General features: G+C 39.8%; 1 protein-coding gene across 1 annotated transcript in view; it reads right to left on the bottom strand.

Annotated features, from left to right (window-relative positions):
- svep1 (sushi, von Willebrand factor type A, EGF and pentraxin domain containing 1) overlaps positions 1-21,911 on the bottom strand; it is a 124,562-nt gene that overhangs the window by 29,162 nt on the left and 73,489 nt on the right. The window contains exons 7-20 of the mRNA XM_047385542.1: positions 20,366-20,545; positions 15,190-15,387; positions 12,319-12,437; positions 12,067-12,196; positions 11,150-11,257; positions 4,436-4,567; positions 3,394-3,585; positions 3,184-3,305; positions 3,003-3,108; positions 2,698-2,901; positions 1,505-1,738; positions 1,232-1,393; positions 945-1,106; positions 544-705 (exon numbers count right to left, since the gene is read on the bottom strand). Of these exons, the coding sequence (XP_047241498.1) occupies positions 544-705; positions 945-1,106; positions 1,232-1,393; positions 1,505-1,738; positions 2,698-2,901; positions 3,003-3,108; positions 3,184-3,305; positions 3,394-3,585; positions 4,436-4,567; positions 11,150-11,257; positions 12,067-12,196; positions 12,319-12,437; positions 15,190-15,387; positions 20,366-20,545 (2,211 nt within the window). The remainder of the gene's footprint in view (positions 1-543; positions 706-944; positions 1,107-1,231; positions 1,394-1,504; positions 1,739-2,697; positions 2,902-3,002; positions 3,109-3,183; positions 3,306-3,393; positions 3,586-4,435; positions 4,568-11,149; positions 11,258-12,066; positions 12,197-12,318; positions 12,438-15,189; positions 15,388-20,365; positions 20,546-21,911) is intronic.

Below are 21,911 nucleotides of genomic sequence, written 5' to 3'. Positions count from 1 at the left end.
GAGTTAAACAGAGGCACACCTGTGGATGCGTTTTAAGTCAACACCTCAAAGACTCTGCTTCCTTGTGTGACATAATGGAAACCAGCCAAAATATAAGGAAGGACACTGTGGACCTCCACAAGTCTGGTTCATTTGCTTGAAGGTTCATCTGTTCAAACGAGCATAAGCAAGGATAATCAGCCATCGTGCTGTTCAGGAAGGAGATTCTGTGTCCCAGAGGTGAATATGTTTTGGAGCAAATTGTGAGAATCAACTCCTAAACAAACTCCCAACTGTGAAGAACGGTTGTGGCAGCGTTTTTGTTTTACTCCACGAGGGGTTGTTGTATGTTAAAAAATCAGAAAGCTTTGATCTCAGTTAATACACAAATAAACCATCTGATTTCAACTGCATTTTGAAAAATAAGTATGTGTCTCAACTTTAAATAGTTAAAATTAAGTGTCTGTTGACTTGTCAAAAAAGTAGAACAATTCTCTACATAAAATAAAAAATATAACAAGGTTTTATCATTTGAAGGGAACCTATTAGGTCAGGGAGACTCACTGGAGCAGTGCTGTATGCTGGACGCCCCGGTTATTGTGGTGGTCCCATAGAAAGGACAGGAGAGGCAGTATGAGCGTCCGTGATCAGGTTGGTAGTAATCTCTTGGACACGGGTAGCAGGGAACCAGACCAGTGCGAGAAAAATGACCCGCCTTGCAGGGAACTACAAAAGAGTTATCAGTGGAAGAGGAAAGAAACACCGAACAAGGAAATTCAGGATTGTGGAAAAACTAAGAAAAGCCACATTGAAGCTTAATGTGAATATTTAAAAACATTTATATATTTTACCAAGACGGATTTGTAAAAAAAGCAAAAAACATTTCACAGAAAAGCAAGACAAACTCTAAAGAATTGAAGATTTATAAAGCTACAAAGTGTGCTAGCATTATCAGACTGCATCACCTCCACACTCCGTCTCATCCACGGCTCCTCTGGTGACTGTGGATGTTCCACCAGGACAGACTAAACATTTCCTGGCACCATAACCAGGCTGGAAGTGACCCAGCGGGCAGGACTCACAGATCTCCAGCCCATTCAGGGAGTGACTGCCAGGTTTACACTGCCCTGCAGACACACGTATCACACCATCAACCAAACAGCAAAAGCTTTACCTTAAGTAATTTTAACTAATTTAACTCAATACAAAAAATACAAAGCCTTAAGTTGGTTCTCATGTCTAAGAAACACACCTTTGCACTCAGTGATGCTGCGGGAGTGTAGATAGGCTGTAGATGTTCCTTCTGGGCAGGACTTGCACTCCAGCTGACCTTCCTGGTCCTGATAGGACCCCAGCCAGCAGCTCTCACACTCGTTGTGTTCCAGAGAAAAATATGTGCCCACTGGACATTGAACTGCAAAAAAGCTTAAACTTAGTGACTTCCTGGAAAACATGAATCTTTTACAGCATTATGAGTCATGTTGTAAATTAATTTAAGTTGGAATACTTGTTTTTTTAACCTTACCACACATTCTGCCTTTGAGCACTGAGCCTGGCCTGCAGAATAGCGAGGCCTTTTTGCCCTCAAGCGTTTTCGGGTCAGCAACGATCATCTCTGAAGATATATGGTAACTGGACAATGGCTGTTTCGCCAGTGTTCGTTTCAAACGATTGGTGAGCTGCTCGAGAGTTCGCAGAAGCCTCTTCTGATTGGCCACTTCGACTGAGTCATTCCTCGACAGGGGCAAAGGGATGCTTGCTGGGAGAATGGCCAAAGATTAATGCATTGACATACAGAGACAATTGAAATAAAATCTACTTCAAATAAACCTTTAAATGCCGACATCTTTGCCAGTAGAGCCTTCTATCACAAAATGCTTTCTATATAGAAATTACTATCCTCTGAGATTTAGCTCTCTTTTAGACCATCTAATTGTCTCCAGGGTTTCCAAGATGGTTTCAACATATATATTCCTTGAAGTGCAGGATATTTCCCCATCACTACTGGAGGTTTCTGCATATACACCATCCGATTCAGCCTTCATGCTGAGTGGGGAAGTATGAGAGATTTCTCTAAGCTTATTTTAGCAAGTGCAGTTGAAAGGAATCAGGAACCCAAAACCCAAATCTACATTTCTCATTAAAAATCATTTTTCAGGGTTGCACTGTGACAATTGTATAATTGCTTACAGTTTTCCTCCTCCTCCCGGCTCAATACAATGCCAGGGATTCTCTCAGACAAAAAGCCTTTAGCTTTTAAATTCTGACTCTAAAAACTCAGTGTGGCTCGGTCTCAGTAACCAGCATGTTTACATAATTTTGAAGTGTGCGTGTTTCTCACACTGGTCTCTATATGCAAGGGCCCTGAATCTGGTGTGTTTCTTAATTCTTTTTTTACTTTTAACAAACAATAATTTAATTATTTAAATGCTAAGACATTAGCCTGGCTTGTTAATTGCAGCTACATGGTGAGATCCCTTTGCTGCCAGGGGGGCTCAGAGCGCAATGAGATTTTAGCCGTTCATTGATGAGCTTCTTTATTTTCTCTGATGACGGACTCACACAATTTGGAAAAACTACCACTGCCTAAGCCAGGCTTCTCCCAACAAAGACATTGTGTCTGATTTTTCATGTCATAAGGCTGTCTATTCTCATCTATTTGTAATCAAATTGAATATTATAACACAGCCCATCTTAACACACAGATAATTGTTCTACCTGTGATGTTGAAATAAATTTGGATCTTGTGGTCTCTGGTTGGACCTCTGATCTTTCGGTGCCTCTTGGTGCGTTGGTGAGGTCTCATGCTGCCATCTTGCTGGCGACTTGGGAGCTGCCGGGTCCCTGTGGCAAAGCCTGACTCAAAGTAGGCATAGTCCTGTGCACCCTGAGAGCCCCAGTTATTGGCCCAGCCTCCTGGTGCTGTTTGTCAGGCAAGAAAAAAAATTAGCTGATAAAACCTCACTTAAACTGAAGGTTAGATGTTTTTTATTAGTAGGAACATCTATTAGATGGAGACCTACCAATAGAAAATCCATTCTCATAGTCATAGTTGTACTCTAGACAGTGACCCTGGGACATGACCTCCAGTTTGCAGGTGATTTCATCACTGCTACAAATAGTGGGAAGCTATAGAGGAAAGGGAAAACACAGTTAATCATACTGGGTGTGTGTTTTTGTGAGTGTGTATGTATTCCCCCTTACCATGGTCCCCAGCTTGGCATTAAAATCACCAGCAAACGACTTGATCAGGTCTGCATCATCGCATTGAGATGCTTTGAACAGCATCTCAAAGGGCTTAAACCCATTGTTCGCTATACGGTTCACTGAAACAGAAAAAAAAGTAAAAGTAATATTTTACTTCATATATGCAGTTTGACTAGAACCCAGCAGTTTAACATGTGCTGCACTCACATGAGCAGTCTGGTCTGTCTGAAGTGTATGCCGGCTCCCAAACACCATTGTAGGCACAGAAGTAGCTGTGTACAGCATGTTGAGCAAAGCTATATCCCTCTTTACACTGTAGAGTACAATTAACTCCTTCCTCTTCCTCAGAGCAGATGAACTCTCCATTTACTGGGACATACGGCTGGTCACAAGTAGTCCCTGGGCAAGACAAGGAACTACACTTACCATTTATATCAAAACATAAAATATATCCATATCACATCATGCTTCATTCTGCTGAAAAGCTTTATGGAGATGCTGATTTCATTTGCAGCAGGACCTGGTACCTGTTCACAAAGGTACTCTTACAGATCCACCAATACCTGCTTTTATAATAATGGAATCATTGTGCTACATTGGCCAGCAAACTCGCTTGACCTAAAGCCCACAATGAATCCATGAAGTATGAACAAGAGGAAGACAAAATATACCAGACCCAACAATAGAAACAAGTTGAAGACCACTGTTAAAGCAACCTAGCCTTCCTTAAAACCTCAGCAGAACCACAGGCTGATCACCTTCATGCTACGCTGCAATGATGCAGTAATTCATGTAAAAGAAGAAGTACATTGCTAACTTTTTGACACGCTTATATTTCTGTATTAAATATTCTTTTATTGGTCTTATGTAATATTTTTTCTAATTTTCTAATAACTTTCATTAGCTGTTAGCCATGACACCAGGTATGTGTAATGAATCCATATAATGTATGGGTGTCATTTTGTGATTTAAATGACTGAAAATCTTAAATTTTGCAATGAGATTCAAATATATTGATATGCACCTATACATTTTAAGTAGGCCTGGAAAACAGAAATAACTATTTAAATCTAGTCTAATTTTGCTTTTTGATTGTTTTAATGTCATCAAAATGTTTTCCTGTCAATATTTATTAATGACCTAAAAATTTAGTGGGTCCAAAACTTTTGTTTAAAAAATGTAATTAAATTATAAAGAATAAAATAAAAATAATAATTCCCATTGAAAATAATAAATTTTTAAGTCACACCTTGCACAGTTATGGTGAGGTTGCAAATGCGGCGGTTTCCTGCTGCATCAGTTGCAGTGTACTGGACCAGAGTTTCTCCTACTGGGAACAGAAAGCCCGGTTTATGGCTACTGGTCAAAGTTAGGCGACCACCTGTGAAAAAAAACAAAAACCCGAAGAACTGAAGATGAACTGACATTAAGACAAAGAAATAGTAAAGGTGAATACATTTGTGTCGTTTTAATATTACAACATAACACCAGGAATACATCCCTGGTATTAGAATACATTTAAATCATCACAGCTGTTAAACTGCACAACCAGAAGCTGCGTTCGTTGGCTTACGTTTTGGTTTAATCTGCATGAAAAGTGCTTTTCAACAGATCCTATAGAGGGCAGCCTTGTGATTAGTTTGCTTTTTAGGACAAAGTGAGTAACTCTTAGGTAAAATATAGAGCTTTCTACAAATGCATTATTTCTGTCTGACTGACTTAAAGAATGTAAATGCTTAATATTGTGAGAAACAGAGCTGAAGCAGAAAGCTGTGATGAGAGAGTGTTGGTGTGTGATGCTTCAAAACCTGTCTGCTGTGGAAAAAAAGAACAATGAGCACATCTGTAAGTGTAGCAGACGCCGAAAACATTGAAATGCAGGGAAAAGTCTGTGATTTTATTTGACTCCAGTCCACCTCCCCCATAAACAGCGGCTAATATTGTTCCAGAAGGGCTGACACACGTCTGGAGTCCCCATTTATACTTAGCTTTAGTGTTTGTATGTGAGCTCCTAAAGAGTCTTGACTATAAATAGAGCTGGCATCAGGGTGTGGGCCTGGAAAAACAAAACACTGACATCGAATTGCTGCGGGCCTGACGTCGTGTGGACGTTGTGTGGACCCGGAGCAGCCGCAGCAGTCTGTCATTAGTGTGCAAGTGTGGGTGTGTGTGTTATTGAGGCTGTTTGATGGGGGCGTACCTCCGCAGACAGGTGGTAAGTGATTACTTTGACTCATTTGTGAGTGAGATGTTAGGTTCGGGGTCCTTGCCCAGCTGGGTTCATACCAGAACCTACTGCATGTGAACACTTTAGTGTTAATCATGTGTGAACAGAGAGTTAGTGAATTCGAGCTGTTTTGGAACAGCTAGAGGGCCAAGGGAAAGTGTCCAATATTTAGTCTGTTTGGTAGACTGACCTTCAAGCACTCATCCGCTGGAAAATTAGTCTTAACAGACTGTTTATTAGATCATCATAACAATAGCAGGTGTCCAACACAGCACTTAGATTTTTAAGAGAACATCTTGCTCATTAAGTTTAATGTGTGATGGATGAAACTGACTCTTTTTGTCATTCACTTTTAGTTCTTAGAAACACAGCAACAGAATAAAGTTAACAGGGTCACTAGTTTTAGTGATAAATTAAATATATATTGAAAATGAGATGTCTCAATGGACAATATCGCTTAAATTAAATATATATTGAAAATGAGATGTCTCAATGGACAATATCGCTTAAATTAAATATATATTGAAAATGAGATGTCTCAATGGACAATATCGCTTAAATTAAATATATATTGAAAATGAGATGTCTCAATGGACAATATCGTTTAAATTAAATATATATTGAAAATGAGATGTCTCAATGGACAATATCGCTTAAATTAAATATATATTGAAAATGAGATGTCTCAATGGACAATATCGCTTAAATTAAATATATATTGAAAATGAGATGTCTCAATGGACAATATCGCTTAAATTAAATATATATTGAAAATGAGATGTCTCAATGGACAATATCGTTTAAATTAAATATATATTGAAAATGAGATGTCTCAATGGACAATATCGTTTAAATTAAATATATATTGAAAATGAGATGTCTCAATGGACAATATCGTTTAAATTAAATATATATTGAAAATGAGATGTCTCAATGGACAATATCGCTTTCAAACATCAGTAACAATCTCTACCTGTATATATCTAATTTAATGGGTGCTTAGTTTCTCCTAACCTTCCTAAAAGCATTAATGTCCTCTCGCTAGTTACACAACTCTGTCAGCAAGGACAGTTTACAACATAGACATAAAAAAGCAGACGCAGCATTGCCTACATTGTTCAGCAGAAATGACACATTAGTGCATTCGCCATATTGTGAGAGGCAAGTTCCCTTTGGTACCCTCACTCTAGTATTGGCAATTGCTGAAACAATAATTATATATACACCTGCAGGACTGAAGTTGGACCCAAACTGGCTTCACTGTGGATAAAAAAGAGCTATTTTAATTTGTAATTATTTTTCTAATTAGTAAACATAGTTTTATATTTTAAACTGCTTCTAATGTGTTTTATTTAACTGAAATGTCAATTTGGGCATGAGCTCTTCAAACAGATTAAGCAAGACATGCAATAGTCTATGTCAGTGGTGTCCAAAGTCAGTTTTCAAGGGGCCGCTGTCCTGCATGTTTTAGATTTTGCCTGAAACAACCAGGGCTCTACAGAACCTGATGATATGCTGAGAAGGTAATAAAGACATCTGATGAGTTGGGTTAGAGCAGAGACACATCTAAACCATGCAGGACACTGGCCCGTGAGGAGTGGAGTTGTATAGCCCTGGCCCATAGTATTATCTACAATAATGGCGCCTTGTGCTAACAAGAAGATGAAAAACAAAACAGTAAGTCATAGGTTAAAATTACTTCTGAGATACAAACAGGACACATTAGTGAAAATACAAATACAGGTCCTTCTCAAAATATTAGCATATTGTGATAAAGTTCATTATTTTCCATAATGTCATGATGAAAATTTAACATTCATATATTTTAGATTCATTGCACACTAACTGAAATATTTCAGGTATTTTATTGTCTTAATACGGATGATTGTGGCATACAGCTCATGAAAACCCAAAATTCCTATCTCACAAAATTAGCATATTTCATCCGACCAATAAAATAAAAGTGTTTTTAATACAAAAAACGTCAACCTTCAAATAATCATGTACAGTTATGCACTCAATACTTGGTCGGGAATCCTTTGGCAGAAATGACTGCTTCAATGCGGCGTGGCATGGAGGCAATCAGCCTGTGGCACTGCTGAGGTCTTATGGAGGCCCAGGATGCTTCGATAGCGGCCTTTAGCTCATCCAGAGTGTTGGGTCTTGAGTCTCTCAACGTTCTCTTCACAATATCCCACAGATTCTCTATGGGGTTCAGGTCAGGAGAGTTGGCAGGCCAATTGAGCACAGTGATACCATGGTCAGTAAACCATTTACCAGTGGTTTTGGCACTGTGAGCAGGTGCCAGGTCGTGCTGAAAAATGAAATCTTCATCTCCATAAAGCTTTTCAGCAGATGGAAGCATGAAGTGCTCCAAAATCTCCTGATAGCTAGCTGCATTGACCCTGCCCTTGATAAAACACAGTGGACCAACACCAGCAGCTGACACGGCACCCCAGACCATCACTGACTGTGGGTACTTGACACTGGACTTCTGGCATTTTGGCATTTCCTTCTCCCCAGTCTTCCTCCAGACTCTGGCACCTTGATTTCCGAATGACATGCAGAATTTGCTTTCATCCGAAAAAGGTACTTTGGACCACTGAGCAACAGTCCAGTGCTGCTTCTCTGTAGCCCAGGTCTGGGGAATGCGGCACCTGTAGCCCATTTCCTGCACACGCCTGTGCACGGTGGCTCTGGATGTTTCTACTCCAGTCTCAGTCCACTGCTTCCGCAGGTCCCCCAAGGTCTGGAATCGACCCTTCTCCACAATCTTCCTCAGGTTCCGGTCACCTCTTCTCGTTGTGCAGCGTTTTCTGCCACACTTTTTCCTTCCCACAGACTTCCCACTGAGGTGCCTTGATACAGCACTCTGGGAACAGCCTATTCGTTCAGAAATTTCTTTCTGTGTCTTACCCTCTTGCTTGAGGGTGTCAATAGTGGCCTTCTGGACAGCAGTCAGGTCGGCAGTCTTACCCATGATTGGGGTTTTGAGTGATGAACCAGGCTGGGAGTTTTAAAGGCCTCAGGAATCTTTTGCAGGTGTTTAGAGTTAACTCGTTGATTCAGATGATTAGGTTCATAGCTCGTTTAGAGACCCTTTTAATGATATGCTAATTTTGTGAGATAGGAATTTTGGGTTTTCATGAGCTGTATGCCAAAATCATCCATATTAAGACAATGAAAGACCTGAAATATTTCAGTTAGTGTGCAATGAATCTAAAATATATGAATGTTAAATTTTCATCATGACATTATGGAAAATAATGAACTTTATCACAATATGCTAATATTTTGAGAAGGACCTGTAGTTACTGTAGCATTGACAGTCTTCTTATACAGTACCTATGAACAACCTCTAGATTTACAATCACTCTGTGTTTTCACTCAAGGTACTTGATCCAGGTCAAGTTACACGTAAATCAAGCTTGTTTCCCTAAAGCTGTCAAAAATATTTCCTTCCCCTTCTGACACAAAGGTTAAAGTTTTCAAGCATTTATAGAGGAGGCAAGCTTTAAGCCATTTTTTTGCTTTAGCATCTTGCTCGCTATAAGATTCATTACTCCAGGTTACCACTTCTTTGTGTTTCCAACATAGATCATCTCACAGTTGTTTGGGATAACAATTTTATAGCTGCATTTCCAGGATCTCAAGATGTGCTACAGAATTATTGAGTTAAGTTGGAATTCAGGGACCAGATGCAGAAAAATGTGTTAATAAAGCACTATCCACAGAGGAAGAGAAATACAAAATCATGTTCAGCAGGCACGTTAAACAAGACTCTGCAATGCATGTGCAAGCAAATAGCAAAGTTAGAATAATGGTAAAAAGGAAACAGGCCCGGTTGAACCCTTTGTTTTATTTTATGAGTTCCTTAATGCTTTATTTCCACTTTAACATATCACACTTGACTGGCCTTATTAAATACGTGCACACATGGTTTGAACTGCAGTCGTGGGAATAAGGAAAGTTTTTATGACTGTCAGTACAGTAATGGAAAAAACCAAGTCCACCTTTAATGCTTTAATAGCATTTAAGAGGGAAAGTGGCACCTGATCATCACAAACTGCAACCACCTTTGTAAAGCAATAGTTTAGGCAATTCACTGGTGTGGAGAATGAAAACATGTTTTGTTAGCACAATGCCAAGGCAGAAAGACATCAACAATGACCTCAAATAACCAATTGCTGCCGACCATAAGCGTGTGAAGCGATTTAAGGCTATTCCCAAATTATCCTAAAGTCAATATTGCACAATGACAAATATATTTGCAAATTAAAACCGTTTAGAACAGCTGCTGGTCCTGGCAGGAGTAGAGAAAGCCAGAAAATCCTTTTCAAGAAAGTTGCATTTGAATGAACAACAAAACTTCTGGAACAACGTCCTTTGGACCGATGAGACCAAAGTGATAATGTTTAGCAATCTGGAAAAACACCTCACAGAAATAATGAAGCATGTCTGTGGAGGTTGATGATTTGGGCTTGTTTTACAGCTTCAGGACCTAAGAACCTAGCAGTCACTGAGTCCGACATTATCTCATTTCTACGTCAAAATGAGCAATCATCCTAACCACCACCACAAGCCTACAACAGAACGGCTGAAAAAGAAAACAATCAAGAAGTTGCAATAATCTAGTCAAAGTCCAGACATCAATCCTATTGAAATCCTGAGGCAGAGAGCTGTGCAAAAACAGATGTCCACCAACATGAATAAACTGAAGCAATGTTGTAAAGTGGGCTAAAAGTCCTACATAATGATGTGAGAGACTGATATGGTAAAGTCATACTAAAAAATTATCTATTACTATATGGGATTCTAACAACTAAACCATCACAGTGCATACTTTTCCCCATAACTGTACATGTTAGAGACTGGTGAGCTGTCCAGGGTGTACCCTGCCTCTCTTCCAATGGCTACTGGAGACAGGCACCAACCCCCCAGGACTCCACACAGATAAGTGGATAAGCACAGTGGATGGATCCTAAAGCACAGTCCTCTCAAGTAAATACCTGCATGATTGTAATCATTATTAATGCATCAGAGTCCACATCATGGTGGCTGTGAGTCTGATTTTGATCTTTTGCTATGAATAAACAGCATCTGCTTTGCTTCTCTAAAATGTTAAGATATATCTCAAATTTCTACAATTTATCTGTTTTTTAACATAAAATTTTAAATTTGGCATAACTAATAGAAATACACATTCATATTAGTCTAAATGTAATAAAATTAATTTGTACATCAGGTCTCTTGCCAGTGTAAACTTTGTCACGACAGAGCCTTATTAATGAGATGCAATGATGTCAAAAGAAACTCTACAATTAGTTTTAGAGTAAAGCACATTAGAGTAAAGCACTGGGTGTGTTCACATAATTTTACAAATGCCTGTGTGAAAAATGGATTGAATGAGGACATATTCCGACCAAATAATATTTTCATTGTAATAACACCTGTATATCTCCACTGTCACCATCTGCTTAAACATTAATGCCATTAGCAGGCACTATAACCACCTAATCTATTCCCTCAGTCCTATTCTCTTTCTGTGTTTCTCTTTAACACACACACAAATGTCCACGGTCTCCATCCTTTATTCACAGACTTACAGCCTCCTCCTGATTCAAATTTTCCAGTCACACACTGGAAAAGATCCTGTTTAACCATAATCAGCGGAGACGGCCGGCGGAGCACAGTGGAAAAGAATAAAGCATAGACAGAGCAGCTGAGCAGACATACCTGAGTTATCAGAAAACTGTGGTACTTCCCAGACGACGGCCGTTTCTGTGTTTGTGGCCTGGACTGTTGGGGGCGACCTACACCTGTCAATGAATGGCGGTTCAGTATCTGAAAATACAGAGAACATATTTCATCAAGATCCACAATCATGACAGAACATTTGGTTTGATAAGATGAATTTTTTGAACACAACAAACACTGGAACAGAATAACATATACAGGATGTGAAAAAAAAGAAGAAGCAGTGAGAAAAATTGTGACATTTACAAACTGGTGTAGATATTTAAAGGGTGGGAGATTAGTATGAGCTTATATATTTAGACAATATTAAGGAAACAACAGTTGATAGCAGAGTGCTGCACTGTGATCTGAGGGCACAAGTCGAACACATGTTTCTAATAAAAACCCACTAAGTTCCACAGCCATAACAACACATGGAAATGTTCAAGGCTACCATGCTTGAGGTTTCTCCCCATGACTGCAGTGATTACTGAGTGGCTGACATGAGACATCCTCGTTTTTTTCTCTACGGAAACAATATCTGGCACCTGTTAGGTCAGATAAACTCCCGTCTCAATGAAATCTCCCTTCTTTTTTTTTTTTTACCTTGAAATACAGAAGACTTCTACAGAAAGATGGAAAAAATAAACAAGTTTGTCTTTTAATTTTCTTGCTGTTAAGCAACAGTGCTACCAACTGCACCATCTTGCAGCCCTGCTTTGGTTGTATCAAAAAGATTTTATTTATTTTAATACATAAAAGGCCTGATTACAAAATCCTCAGGTGCTGCTGAAAACCATGTGTGTCTTACAGTATAACCTTTCCCCTCCTTGGACTTAAATGCACAAGTCAGGTTACATCAGAGGCCACACACAGTACAACTGTTTGATTTGATACAGTTTTTAGGATGAGCTCACCAATCACAGTGACTGTAAAGGAGCAGTTGGCCTGGTTCTCGGAGCGGTCAGTTGCAATGTAGGTGATCATTTCCTTTCCAATGGGCAACAGCTGAGGGGGGTTGTAGACAGGTTTCACCTGCACCACCACCTGCAGAAGGAAGCCCGGGTAAACGTTAAAGGAGAAACAGGGAGAAAGAAGCAAAACATTTTAAGCTTTCTCTTGCTTGTCTAAAAGATCAGAATCTGTTGTTATATTTTTATGTTTTTAACCTCTTCCTTAGAGTTGTCGCTGGCAGTTGGGACATTCCAGCTGATATTAGCGGTGCCGCGCCGTTCATCGGTCTCTGCAACAATATCTGCAGGACACTGAAGCAGCGGCGGCTCTGTATCTGAAAGGACACAAAAGAAAAATAATGAAAAGATTAAGGGTCGGACAAGACACTCCAGCAGATCAAATCTGGCTTTACATTAGAGCCAAATGGTTCATGAGTTTCAACCAATCACACCGAGCACTCAGAGTGAACTTACTCTGCTCTTTTGTTACCACAGAGGGAGTAGCTGCATGAAGTCATTTGACCTCTTATCTTTTTAATCCCAACACATCATACATTCATTATTGATCATTATCCAATAAAAGATGAGGAGCACCACCGTTCCAACAAGACTTTGAGTCTAAATAATAGGCAGTGTCTTAAATCTTTGAGGATTTAAAATTCACTGTACTAATCCCTGCAGACCAATGAATCAGTGGCCCTGGTCCCAGCAAGGGGAATTAAACATCAGGCTTGCATATCAAAAATATTACATCACTGATGTAGAACAGAGATCAATGGATAGTGGCTACAACATGTTTTAAAGATTTCTGGCCTAAAACATTCTAAAGGATTTCAAGATAAGTGATGTGCTTCTTGATCTGGACGATAAGGCATAAAGCCCTGGGTGGCATTCAGTCAAAAGGTGGCCCGTGCACGTGAACCAGAAAAATGTCATCTTTCAGGTGAGCCCAGAATGAGTTTTTAATTGTTAATTTGCTTGCACAGTTAATGGCACAACTTAACAATTCCTCACAGGTTGCTGGTTGTTGGGGCTGTCATGCCGTTTGGAGAGGAAGGTGTGGCTAGATTTTACTTAAAAAGGCCTGGTAATAAAAACAATATGATAGTTATATAAAAAACTCTAACACAAACTTCATGGAGATTAGAATATTATATATGAACAATGTGTGATCAATTTTCAGTTGTACCTGCAAGTCACAGAACCTCTAGAGCTGGAGTAGGAGGAGTGTGAGAAAGCATAAAAGCTCTCGTATTGTTCTTGAGAGCAGATATAAGGATGTAATTCTTTCTCCTTTTAGCCTACACTCTATGTAATGAAAAACAAGCCCAGTTCAACTCAGTTCAAGCCTGCAGTAAGCAGTTAAGCTTCAAATAGTTCAATCTTCCATCTGAAATTGGTCATGCTTTTTGGGTTGTGTAAGAGAACTGTTCTCATCTGAACCTGATGATCCATTCACTTTGGCATTTATCTCTGCCTAACACTAACACACTTAGATCCAATCTGTTCTGTTTATCTTGATAACAATAAAAGCATATTTTACATGTCATCAGTAGGATGGAGAGTGCATAAAAGGCCAGAAAGTTCCTTGAAATTCTTGTTTTCTGCAGCTCCTCATGATAACATATAATTTGCAGCCTGCTCATTGTTCTCTGAGAGAGTAAGTTTTATGTCTGATTTTATAATGCTGGCCACTTGAGGCTCAAAGGATAAAAAACACAAGGTAAAAACCTGCTAAACCTTTCCAAAACACCTTGGAATGACTCATCCATGCTTTTAACTTCCCCGTCTGCATTACCTTTCCATTTGTTTTCATCGTTATGACATCTCGTTTTCTCCTTAAAAACAGCGGTTCCTCCTTTACCCAAGTGGAAGAAGTGGATTGAGGACATTCGGGGGGGAAATAGGAAAAGTTGTTTGGCCCCACCTGTTTCACCTGCAAGGCATCTGGAGCGCTACAATGCATTATAATACACTCCAGAGACCAGTTTGCAGCAGAAAAGGGAGACCTGACAGCTTGGACGGTGTATGGTTTGAGTTGAAGACGTGCAGGGTTGTTCTCTCACTCACAAAGCAGAGAGAAATGCAGGAAACAAGAATGGAAAAAGAAAACTCTCTCCATGTCCCCTGTTGTTTTTGTTTTACAGCTTCTACTTTGTCAAAACTATTCAGTTTATTTCTTTTTCAAAAGTTCTCATCAGTGATTTTGGATAGTGGTGGGGAGCAGGTTTATTTTCCCTTTAGGTACTTATGCAAAGCTAATAACCTTCTTCTCCATTGCTTTCATAATAAGATTCCCCCACAAAGATCCAGAGAAGGTGAACCCAGTCTGTTCACTTGATTATTAGCCATCCAATAAAATGCCTGCAGCTAGTCCTAAATGCATCTGCAAGACGTATGTGACGAACACTTACAGAGTGTAACATTATTTTACTGTTTCCTTTATTGCTTTATAATATTGCAGACGTTAATTTGCATTTGTATTTTGTACAGCACTTTGCTCAGCTAGTTGCATACAAAATAAGAATAAATAAAAAAACTTGACTTGCAAGAATTTAAATATTGTGTACAGTGTTTTTATTTCTAGCCACATTACTCAATAAAGGTGCATCCCAATGAATTAGAATATTATTCAAAAGGTCAATTATTTCATTAACTCACATTATACAGATTAATTACACAGAGACTGATGTTTTATAAGCATTTCTTTCTGTGAATTATGATGGTTTCCTGTTTAAAGCTAATAAAACACTACATTAAGATTACAATATTACACAATTAATTTGGGTTCATTGAAAAGTATGTTTAATACCTGCTTAGTGGTTATTATTTTTAAAATGTACTTTTAATCTGGCAAATGAGCCTCATTGGAACGCATATTCTAATTTACTGAAATGTTCCTGTAAATCAGTAAATAAATAAAACCCCAACTTAAACTTGCCTCAACAAAACTCTGCCTGTGTCAGAAAGATGTCTTGACCTCAGCATCCTTCACATCACTGTTTTAAACTCAGTGCCAGGTTACAGCTTAACCTTCCATGACCTCTAACCTAATACTAACTGTAGAGAAAAGGGCAATTTTCTTACCTTTGCAGACAGCTTTATGGACATTAGTGGTCCAGTTCCCAGAGCTCAGGCATGCTGCCCTCCTGTTTCCCTGGAGACTGTAACCTTGGCGACAGGTGATATGACAAATGAAGCCTGGTGATATGGCTCTTTTCCCGCAGGCGGGGGGTGACAGTAAGATGTTGTTCTTTGGGTTAAGGATGGGGGGACAATGAACCTCTGGGTAGATAAAACAGGAAAATTCATTCTAATGCACAATGTAGGTGATTATGTTGCATGAAATATTTTGCACATGAAAAATGTTCAAGATCTTGTATGTCCCTCTATATTGGTGCCAGGGCTACTTCAGAAAGCAATATATGAGGAAAAAGGTAAATGAAAAGTGAATGATTTGGAGGATCTTACTACTTCCTGTTCGATAAATTCTTGCTTTAAACCTTCCTGAGAAAACTTGCAGTAGGGTGTTGGAAAGAGGCTACATCCCAATGCAAGACTTTGGATTCGGGATGAGCAGCCGGGCTTTTATCGTGGCCATGAAACAGTCAATGAGTGGACTAGAACTTTTTTCTCGCAAAGTAGAAGAGAGAATTATGAGACTTTGGATGTTCAGTTCACGTGTTTTGTGAATCTGAAGAAGGCTTAGGACTGCGTCCCACAAAACATTTTGTGGGGCTGCAGCAGAAGTACTGGATGTCAGCCATATGTTTAAAGTATAGCCTCTCTTTGGATAAGCAAAATAAAAGACGTGTCCAAATTCTCAGCATAAATTAAAGCTTGCACCCAGAACAGGTTGTACTCTGCAAGGGCTGCCTTAAATCGTATTTGTCATGGAAAGGATCGCAAGGTGTAGTCGTGGAGAGGAAGAGCTCTGCTTTGGAAGCTTCAACTCTCTTATTTGCAGTTTGCAGATTATGTGTTTCTGTTGGCATCTTCAAACCACAATCTCTGCATGTACTGGAACAACTCATAGCAGACTGTGAAGCAGCAGGGATGAGAATCAGGTCCACTAACGTCTGAGGTCATGTTCTCAACCAGTAATAGGTGGCCTGCTCCATCAAAATACAGAGATTAGTTTCATGCTGTTTTGTTCAGATGTGAAGTTTGGATGGAGCGGGAGATAGATAAGACTGGGGTATTTTTCTGCAGAAATCTGGACACAGATTATACAGTAATATAGTAGTCTATCAAAACTCTGACACCCATCGATAGTCATGAGATATGGATCAAAACTAAGATCAGGATCAAAGAGTCATTTCAGATGGTTTGTGCATCTTATCAAGAATCTTAGTGGGCACCTCACTTTGGAGGTTTTCTGGGCACGCCGCACTAAAAGGAAAAACCACGCCAGAGACCCAGAACTCAATTGAGGGACATACACATATCAGGCATAACATTATGACCAAAACAATTTAGGCATGGGCTCCACTAGATACCTAAAGATGCCCTGTGGTATGTGAGCAGGTTATAAGCAGGTCCTTTAAGTACTGTAAACTATGAGGTTGGGGCTCCATGGGTCCAGCACGTCCTTCAGATGCTGAATTAGATTGAGATCTGGGGAGACTGAAGGCCAAGTCACGGCGCAACCAGAACATTGCCGAAAGCATCACACTGGCTCCACTGGCTTGCTTTCTTCCCATTGTTCATCCTGGCACCAATCATTTCCAAAGTAAGCTATCTACAACAAGCCATGTCCATGATTCATCAGACAAGTTGTTTTATTCCTCTGTGGTCCAGTTCTGATCCTAATATGCCCATTGTTGGCTCTTTGGGAGATGAATGTGGGTCAGCATGGTTACCCTGGCAGGTCTGCACCTATGCAGCCCCAAGCACAGCAAACTGCAATACACTATGTAATCCAAAACCTTTCTATCAGAACAAGCAGGAACGTCTTTAGCTATCTGAGCTACAGTTGGCTGTGTGTTGGATCACAAGTCTTCCCTCCCCACAATCCTTGGACAACTCTTGATCAATACTGACCAAGGCAGACCAGAACAACCCCGAAAGAGTTGAAGATTTAGAGATGTTCTGGACCTGCCAGTTAGGCATCTCAGTTTGGCCCTTGTCAAACTATCTCCAATCTTCATGCCTACACATTGACCTGCTTTTAATACATTGATTTTGAGGACAAAATGTTGCTAAATATTTCCCACCCACTAACAGGTACTGTGAAGCAGAGATTATCAGTGTTATCCACTTCACCTGTCATAATGCTATGCCTGATCAGTGTATATCTCTTTTGCCCTTGGAACACCTTGGAGTCTTCTAGAAAGAGCTCCTTAGAGTCGCTAGGGGACAGTGATATCTGGGTTTTGCTTCAGGAGCTGTAGCCTCCGTGAACCAATCTCTGATCTCTGTGGCTTTAATATGATAATATGTTCCTCTTTCTATCTGTACTTGTATTTCCTTGGCCATAGCTGTAGGGTAAAAAGAGAAAACTCTAAGGGATATTCAGAAAGTCAGATTTCAAACAGACTAAAATATCTCTGTTTCCTCCACTGCCAGATGAGTAGTTTCTCTTTCACCACAGCACAAACAAACAGTAAAACAATCCAGCCAGCTGAATCAGGAGCCCACAGAGGCTTCTCGGCTGTGTTAAAAAAGTTATGACAGTTTGTTGGGCTAAATGAATAAATAAACAAGCTCCATCTCAGTCAGTACAGTGCAGCAGAGATGGGATATATCGATAAGCGCATGCAGTTGGCTTGGGTTTTTTAAATAGCTCACCAAGCTGGTTGTCTGGCAGTGCGTCAGCGCAAGCCGGAGCAGTAAGGTCGGAGGTTTGTGGCTGAACACTCTCACACTGTCCCCTTTTTTGTGTGTTTGTGTGCCTGACCTGAGTGCTCTTTGTGGTGGGCACGAGTGTGTGCAACTATTTTAACTTAACTATCAGTTTTAAAGTGTGTGAGCAATTTTGAATGCGCATGAGTTTGCTGGGAGAAAACAGATGTATCTTTCAGCGAATATGGGTCCAAATATACACCATATGTTTAGCCACTGTGCACGTGTGTTTACATATGTGTGTAAAACCACATGATTATGGCAGAAACATACAGATCATGTGTTATTTCAGGCTTCTTCGTTTGATAAATTCTCTCTGGGTTTTGTGAGGCAGACATGTTTCAGTGAGCTTCAGCGAATTGCATTATTTATATGAGCTTATAGTTACATGTCAGGTTCCAAGAATGATGTACTGCTAGAGAACTCCGGACTGCAAACATTTAATGAGAAGATTCGTGCAAATTCAACAAAGGAACGTAATCTCATTAAACTCGAGAGGCAGGCAACCTAAGGACTTAGGAAGAGGAAGGTGATAAAAATAGGTTTTCAGAGTTCTTTAGATGGGACATTAATGCTTAAATTTTTAAAATGTTTGTTCAGATATTCTTGCTGTCCCTAAAAAAACAAATATTAGCTACTAACTTAATAAATACCTGATAAATATCAGACTTCAACGTACAGTACATAAAAATAATGTGCCATTAGAAACTAAAGGATTTTTTTTTGAGGATGAGAGACAAACCCGGGATGGGTGCATCAAGCACTAATTGTCTATCTATATTCTACGCAGCACAGGGATTTTAGCTTTCTAAGGTAAATGTGAATTAATCTTATTTTTTTCTACTTGTCAATCTGGAACGTAGCATCCACATTGGTGTAAATAAAAAGAAAGATGAGAAAAGGTGATTTTAGAGTGATCCTATGTCAAAACAGCTGTCAACCTCAAGTCTTCTTGGAAATTATCCTTCAAGTTCAGCACACCTTTTCTTTGGCCGTGAACAAACCTGACATTGTATTGCATCCTGGGCAATTCAGATGCAAGTAAGATGTCTTAAATAAGACCCTTCACCTTAAAATCTTCTTAACGCCACCAACACTGTTATTATTCAGATATCAACTCACCGTCAGACTCAGCTATGCTGCATTTTTGTTTAGTTGTTTATGATACAAAAATCTTGTTGAGCTCATTCAGGTAGCTGAACAAATCAAGTATTAAATGAGTAAAGAAAGATAAATAAGTGGGACTACACAGAGCTCAGTGTCATCACACAGACACCAAAGATTTCAACCAGCATCAATGAAGCATGTAAATGCAGCTGATAGCAGCTCTGCAGATCTTTACTTGAATCAACATGTGACTCACTGCTCTAGAGCTAATGTGATTGTCAATGGACTTTTAACAACAACGTTAACACAGCAGGGCTCCACGGTTATGCAGTTATTAGCGCTGTTGTCTTTCGGCAAGAAGGACCTCGGTCCAAACCCCAGCCTGGGACTTTTGGGCATTGATTTTGGGTGTTCTATCCCAGCATTTGAGGGTTCTCTCCGGGTACTCCAGCTTCCTCCCACAGAATAAAGACGTGCCTGTTAGGTTAACTGGCCCTTCTAAATTAGATCTGAGTGCGTGTACGCATGGTTGTTTGTCCAGTGTGTTAGACTGTGACGGACTGGTGATCGGCCCAGGGAATACCTGATGCTTACATGACTGTTGGTGATAGACATTACACACAAATATTAATATAAAGAAAATATATGGTTCTCACAGCCTGTAAAATAATCTAAACAAAAATCTAAATAATATAAGAAAACTCCTTTACCCATAGTGCATCATGATATCCACTGATCAATCCTATATAATCCTGTGTTCCTAAATATAGTTTATAATTGAGGAGAATTCCTACAGGAACTTTATTAAAATGTTTAAACATCAGATGGATGTTTTATCATTTTTAACTACTAAGCAGCAGTCTCTTTTAACAATTTTGACTTTTTGACAATCACCTTTTCATTATAAACTTGTGTACTGGGTGTCGCTCAGCTAATTACTCTTCTGCTTGAGACTTTGCATCAGTGGGTGGTCTTTTAGTGTGTCTTAGTTCAGGTTGTGTTCAGACTGCTAAACTGATGAAAAGCATCCCAGACCACCTTCACAGGTTTCTCTTGAGGGAAACTGTCCCCGAAGCGTTTCGAGTACATTCGAATCCTGTACTTGGATGTCGGCAAAATGTGGAACACCGCAACTCCTACGCTAAATACACAGAAGGTTCACTCAAGTTAAAACTTTTGTCAAATTTTACTTTTGAGCGTTAAAATATCCATATGGTAAACATGAAATAATTTACCTCATGAAACCTTGAGATCTGATTTATTTCTGTTGTAACACAATGAGTTGACAGTGAATAGAAATGTGAAGGCTTACCCACACACCGAGGTAGGAGTCCACTCCACTGGGAGTTGGCCTGACAGGTGACTGTGGAGTTTCCCTCTAATCTATAGCCTCGCTCACAGCCGACCTGACACTGTGTCCTGTAGGACGCCCCACCGTCGCTGCACCGCAGTAGGCCGTGCTGGGGCCGGGAGAGGGGCGGGCAGGAGCGCACTGAAAGGGTCAAAAGACAATAAACATGAGGATCCAAACCAGGATGAGTGAAACAAAAGCTGTTTTATTTGTTGTTGCAAAAACTGGACCTGTGTCTGGATCTATTGTTCCACCATTATTTATTTATTAAGGTTTGTTTGATATAAGCAGTCTTGAAAATGGGAAACCTGCACCCTGTAATTACATGTCAAGCACAGGAAATATACTGGAATCTTAGATAAGAAATCAACGCCTGAATGAAATCTTATGGCTAACCGCACATGTAAGCTTCTCTAAGGAAACTTCAGTTTATTTTTCAAACAGAGCATAATTCGCTGACACTGAAAGTGAGATGTAGCAGATAAACTCAGATACTGCAACTCATAACTCACAAGAGGAGTGGAATACGTGAATGATTCATCTTTGGCTATAACTTGGGGCCTATAATTTAACCAAAACTGTGAAAGTCCCTGTAAAATAAAGGAAAAAAACTCCTAGTGTGTGTGTCTGTTCTGAGTTATGCTGATGTCTGGTACAGGGTGTGCGGTGTGCTATTTCTCATCGCTACCCATAGACAGACAGGCAGTTCAGATGAGACCCCTCTCCCTCAGGGCTAACTAACAGGGAGGTCCTACAGTTTGTGGCAAGGACGAGACGAACACATACAAGCAGACATATGCACACACACTTAGAAAATATATACTCAAAGCCACATACTATAAATCCTCACCACACACCCTTACATATTCAGTGTCTTGGTATTTGAATGAGTCACCCTGCCTTTAGCCTTTCTGCTAAAATGAGCATTTTCCTCATTAATCTCTTGACCTGTGGAGCTCCCCCTTCTTTTCCTTCAACTTACTGAAACTCCCCCACTCTGCTCCTGCTTGGTTCAACTTTTACTTTTATCTGTTCCTCCTGTTGGTCACTCCACCATGAACTCTGTCTCTGTTTAATTGAAACCTCCCTACTTTTCTTCCTTGCACCATCTGGCAGGGCTAAAAGAGGTGGAATCTCCAGGAAACGTTAACTTGTCACCCAGTCTAAAAACACATGCAGGGTGCTGAGACCATGCTGTGGGATTCTTTATGGATACATTTTAACTCCCACTTGCTTTGAATCATCGGAGACTCAACAAAATCAGCATAGCAGAACAGCTTTAATCCTTCATTTTCACAATTTAAGTCAGAACTGCATACATAGAAAAGCACTGCAATGCTTTATGGTGTCAGAGCTAAATGAGAAAGTTTACAGAACATGCTGTAAGGTAATCTTATCTGAACATTGACAGACAGAATCACTGGACTCGCGAGCGTTGCAGATTTTTCTCATGCAACCATTTCCAATACCTGTTTAATCCTTGCAGGGTTGTTGGGGGTGATGGTCT

This window comes from Girardinichthys multiradiatus, chromosome 14, assembly GCF_021462225.1.
Source record: "Girardinichthys multiradiatus isolate DD_20200921_A chromosome 14, DD_fGirMul_XY1, whole genome shotgun sequence".
NCBI lineage: Eukaryota > Metazoa > Chordata > Actinopteri > Cyprinodontiformes > Goodeidae > Girardinichthys > Girardinichthys multiradiatus.
The sequence above is the reverse complement of the archived record's forward strand: the minus strand, read 5'-3'. Positions and strand labels throughout refer to the sequence as shown.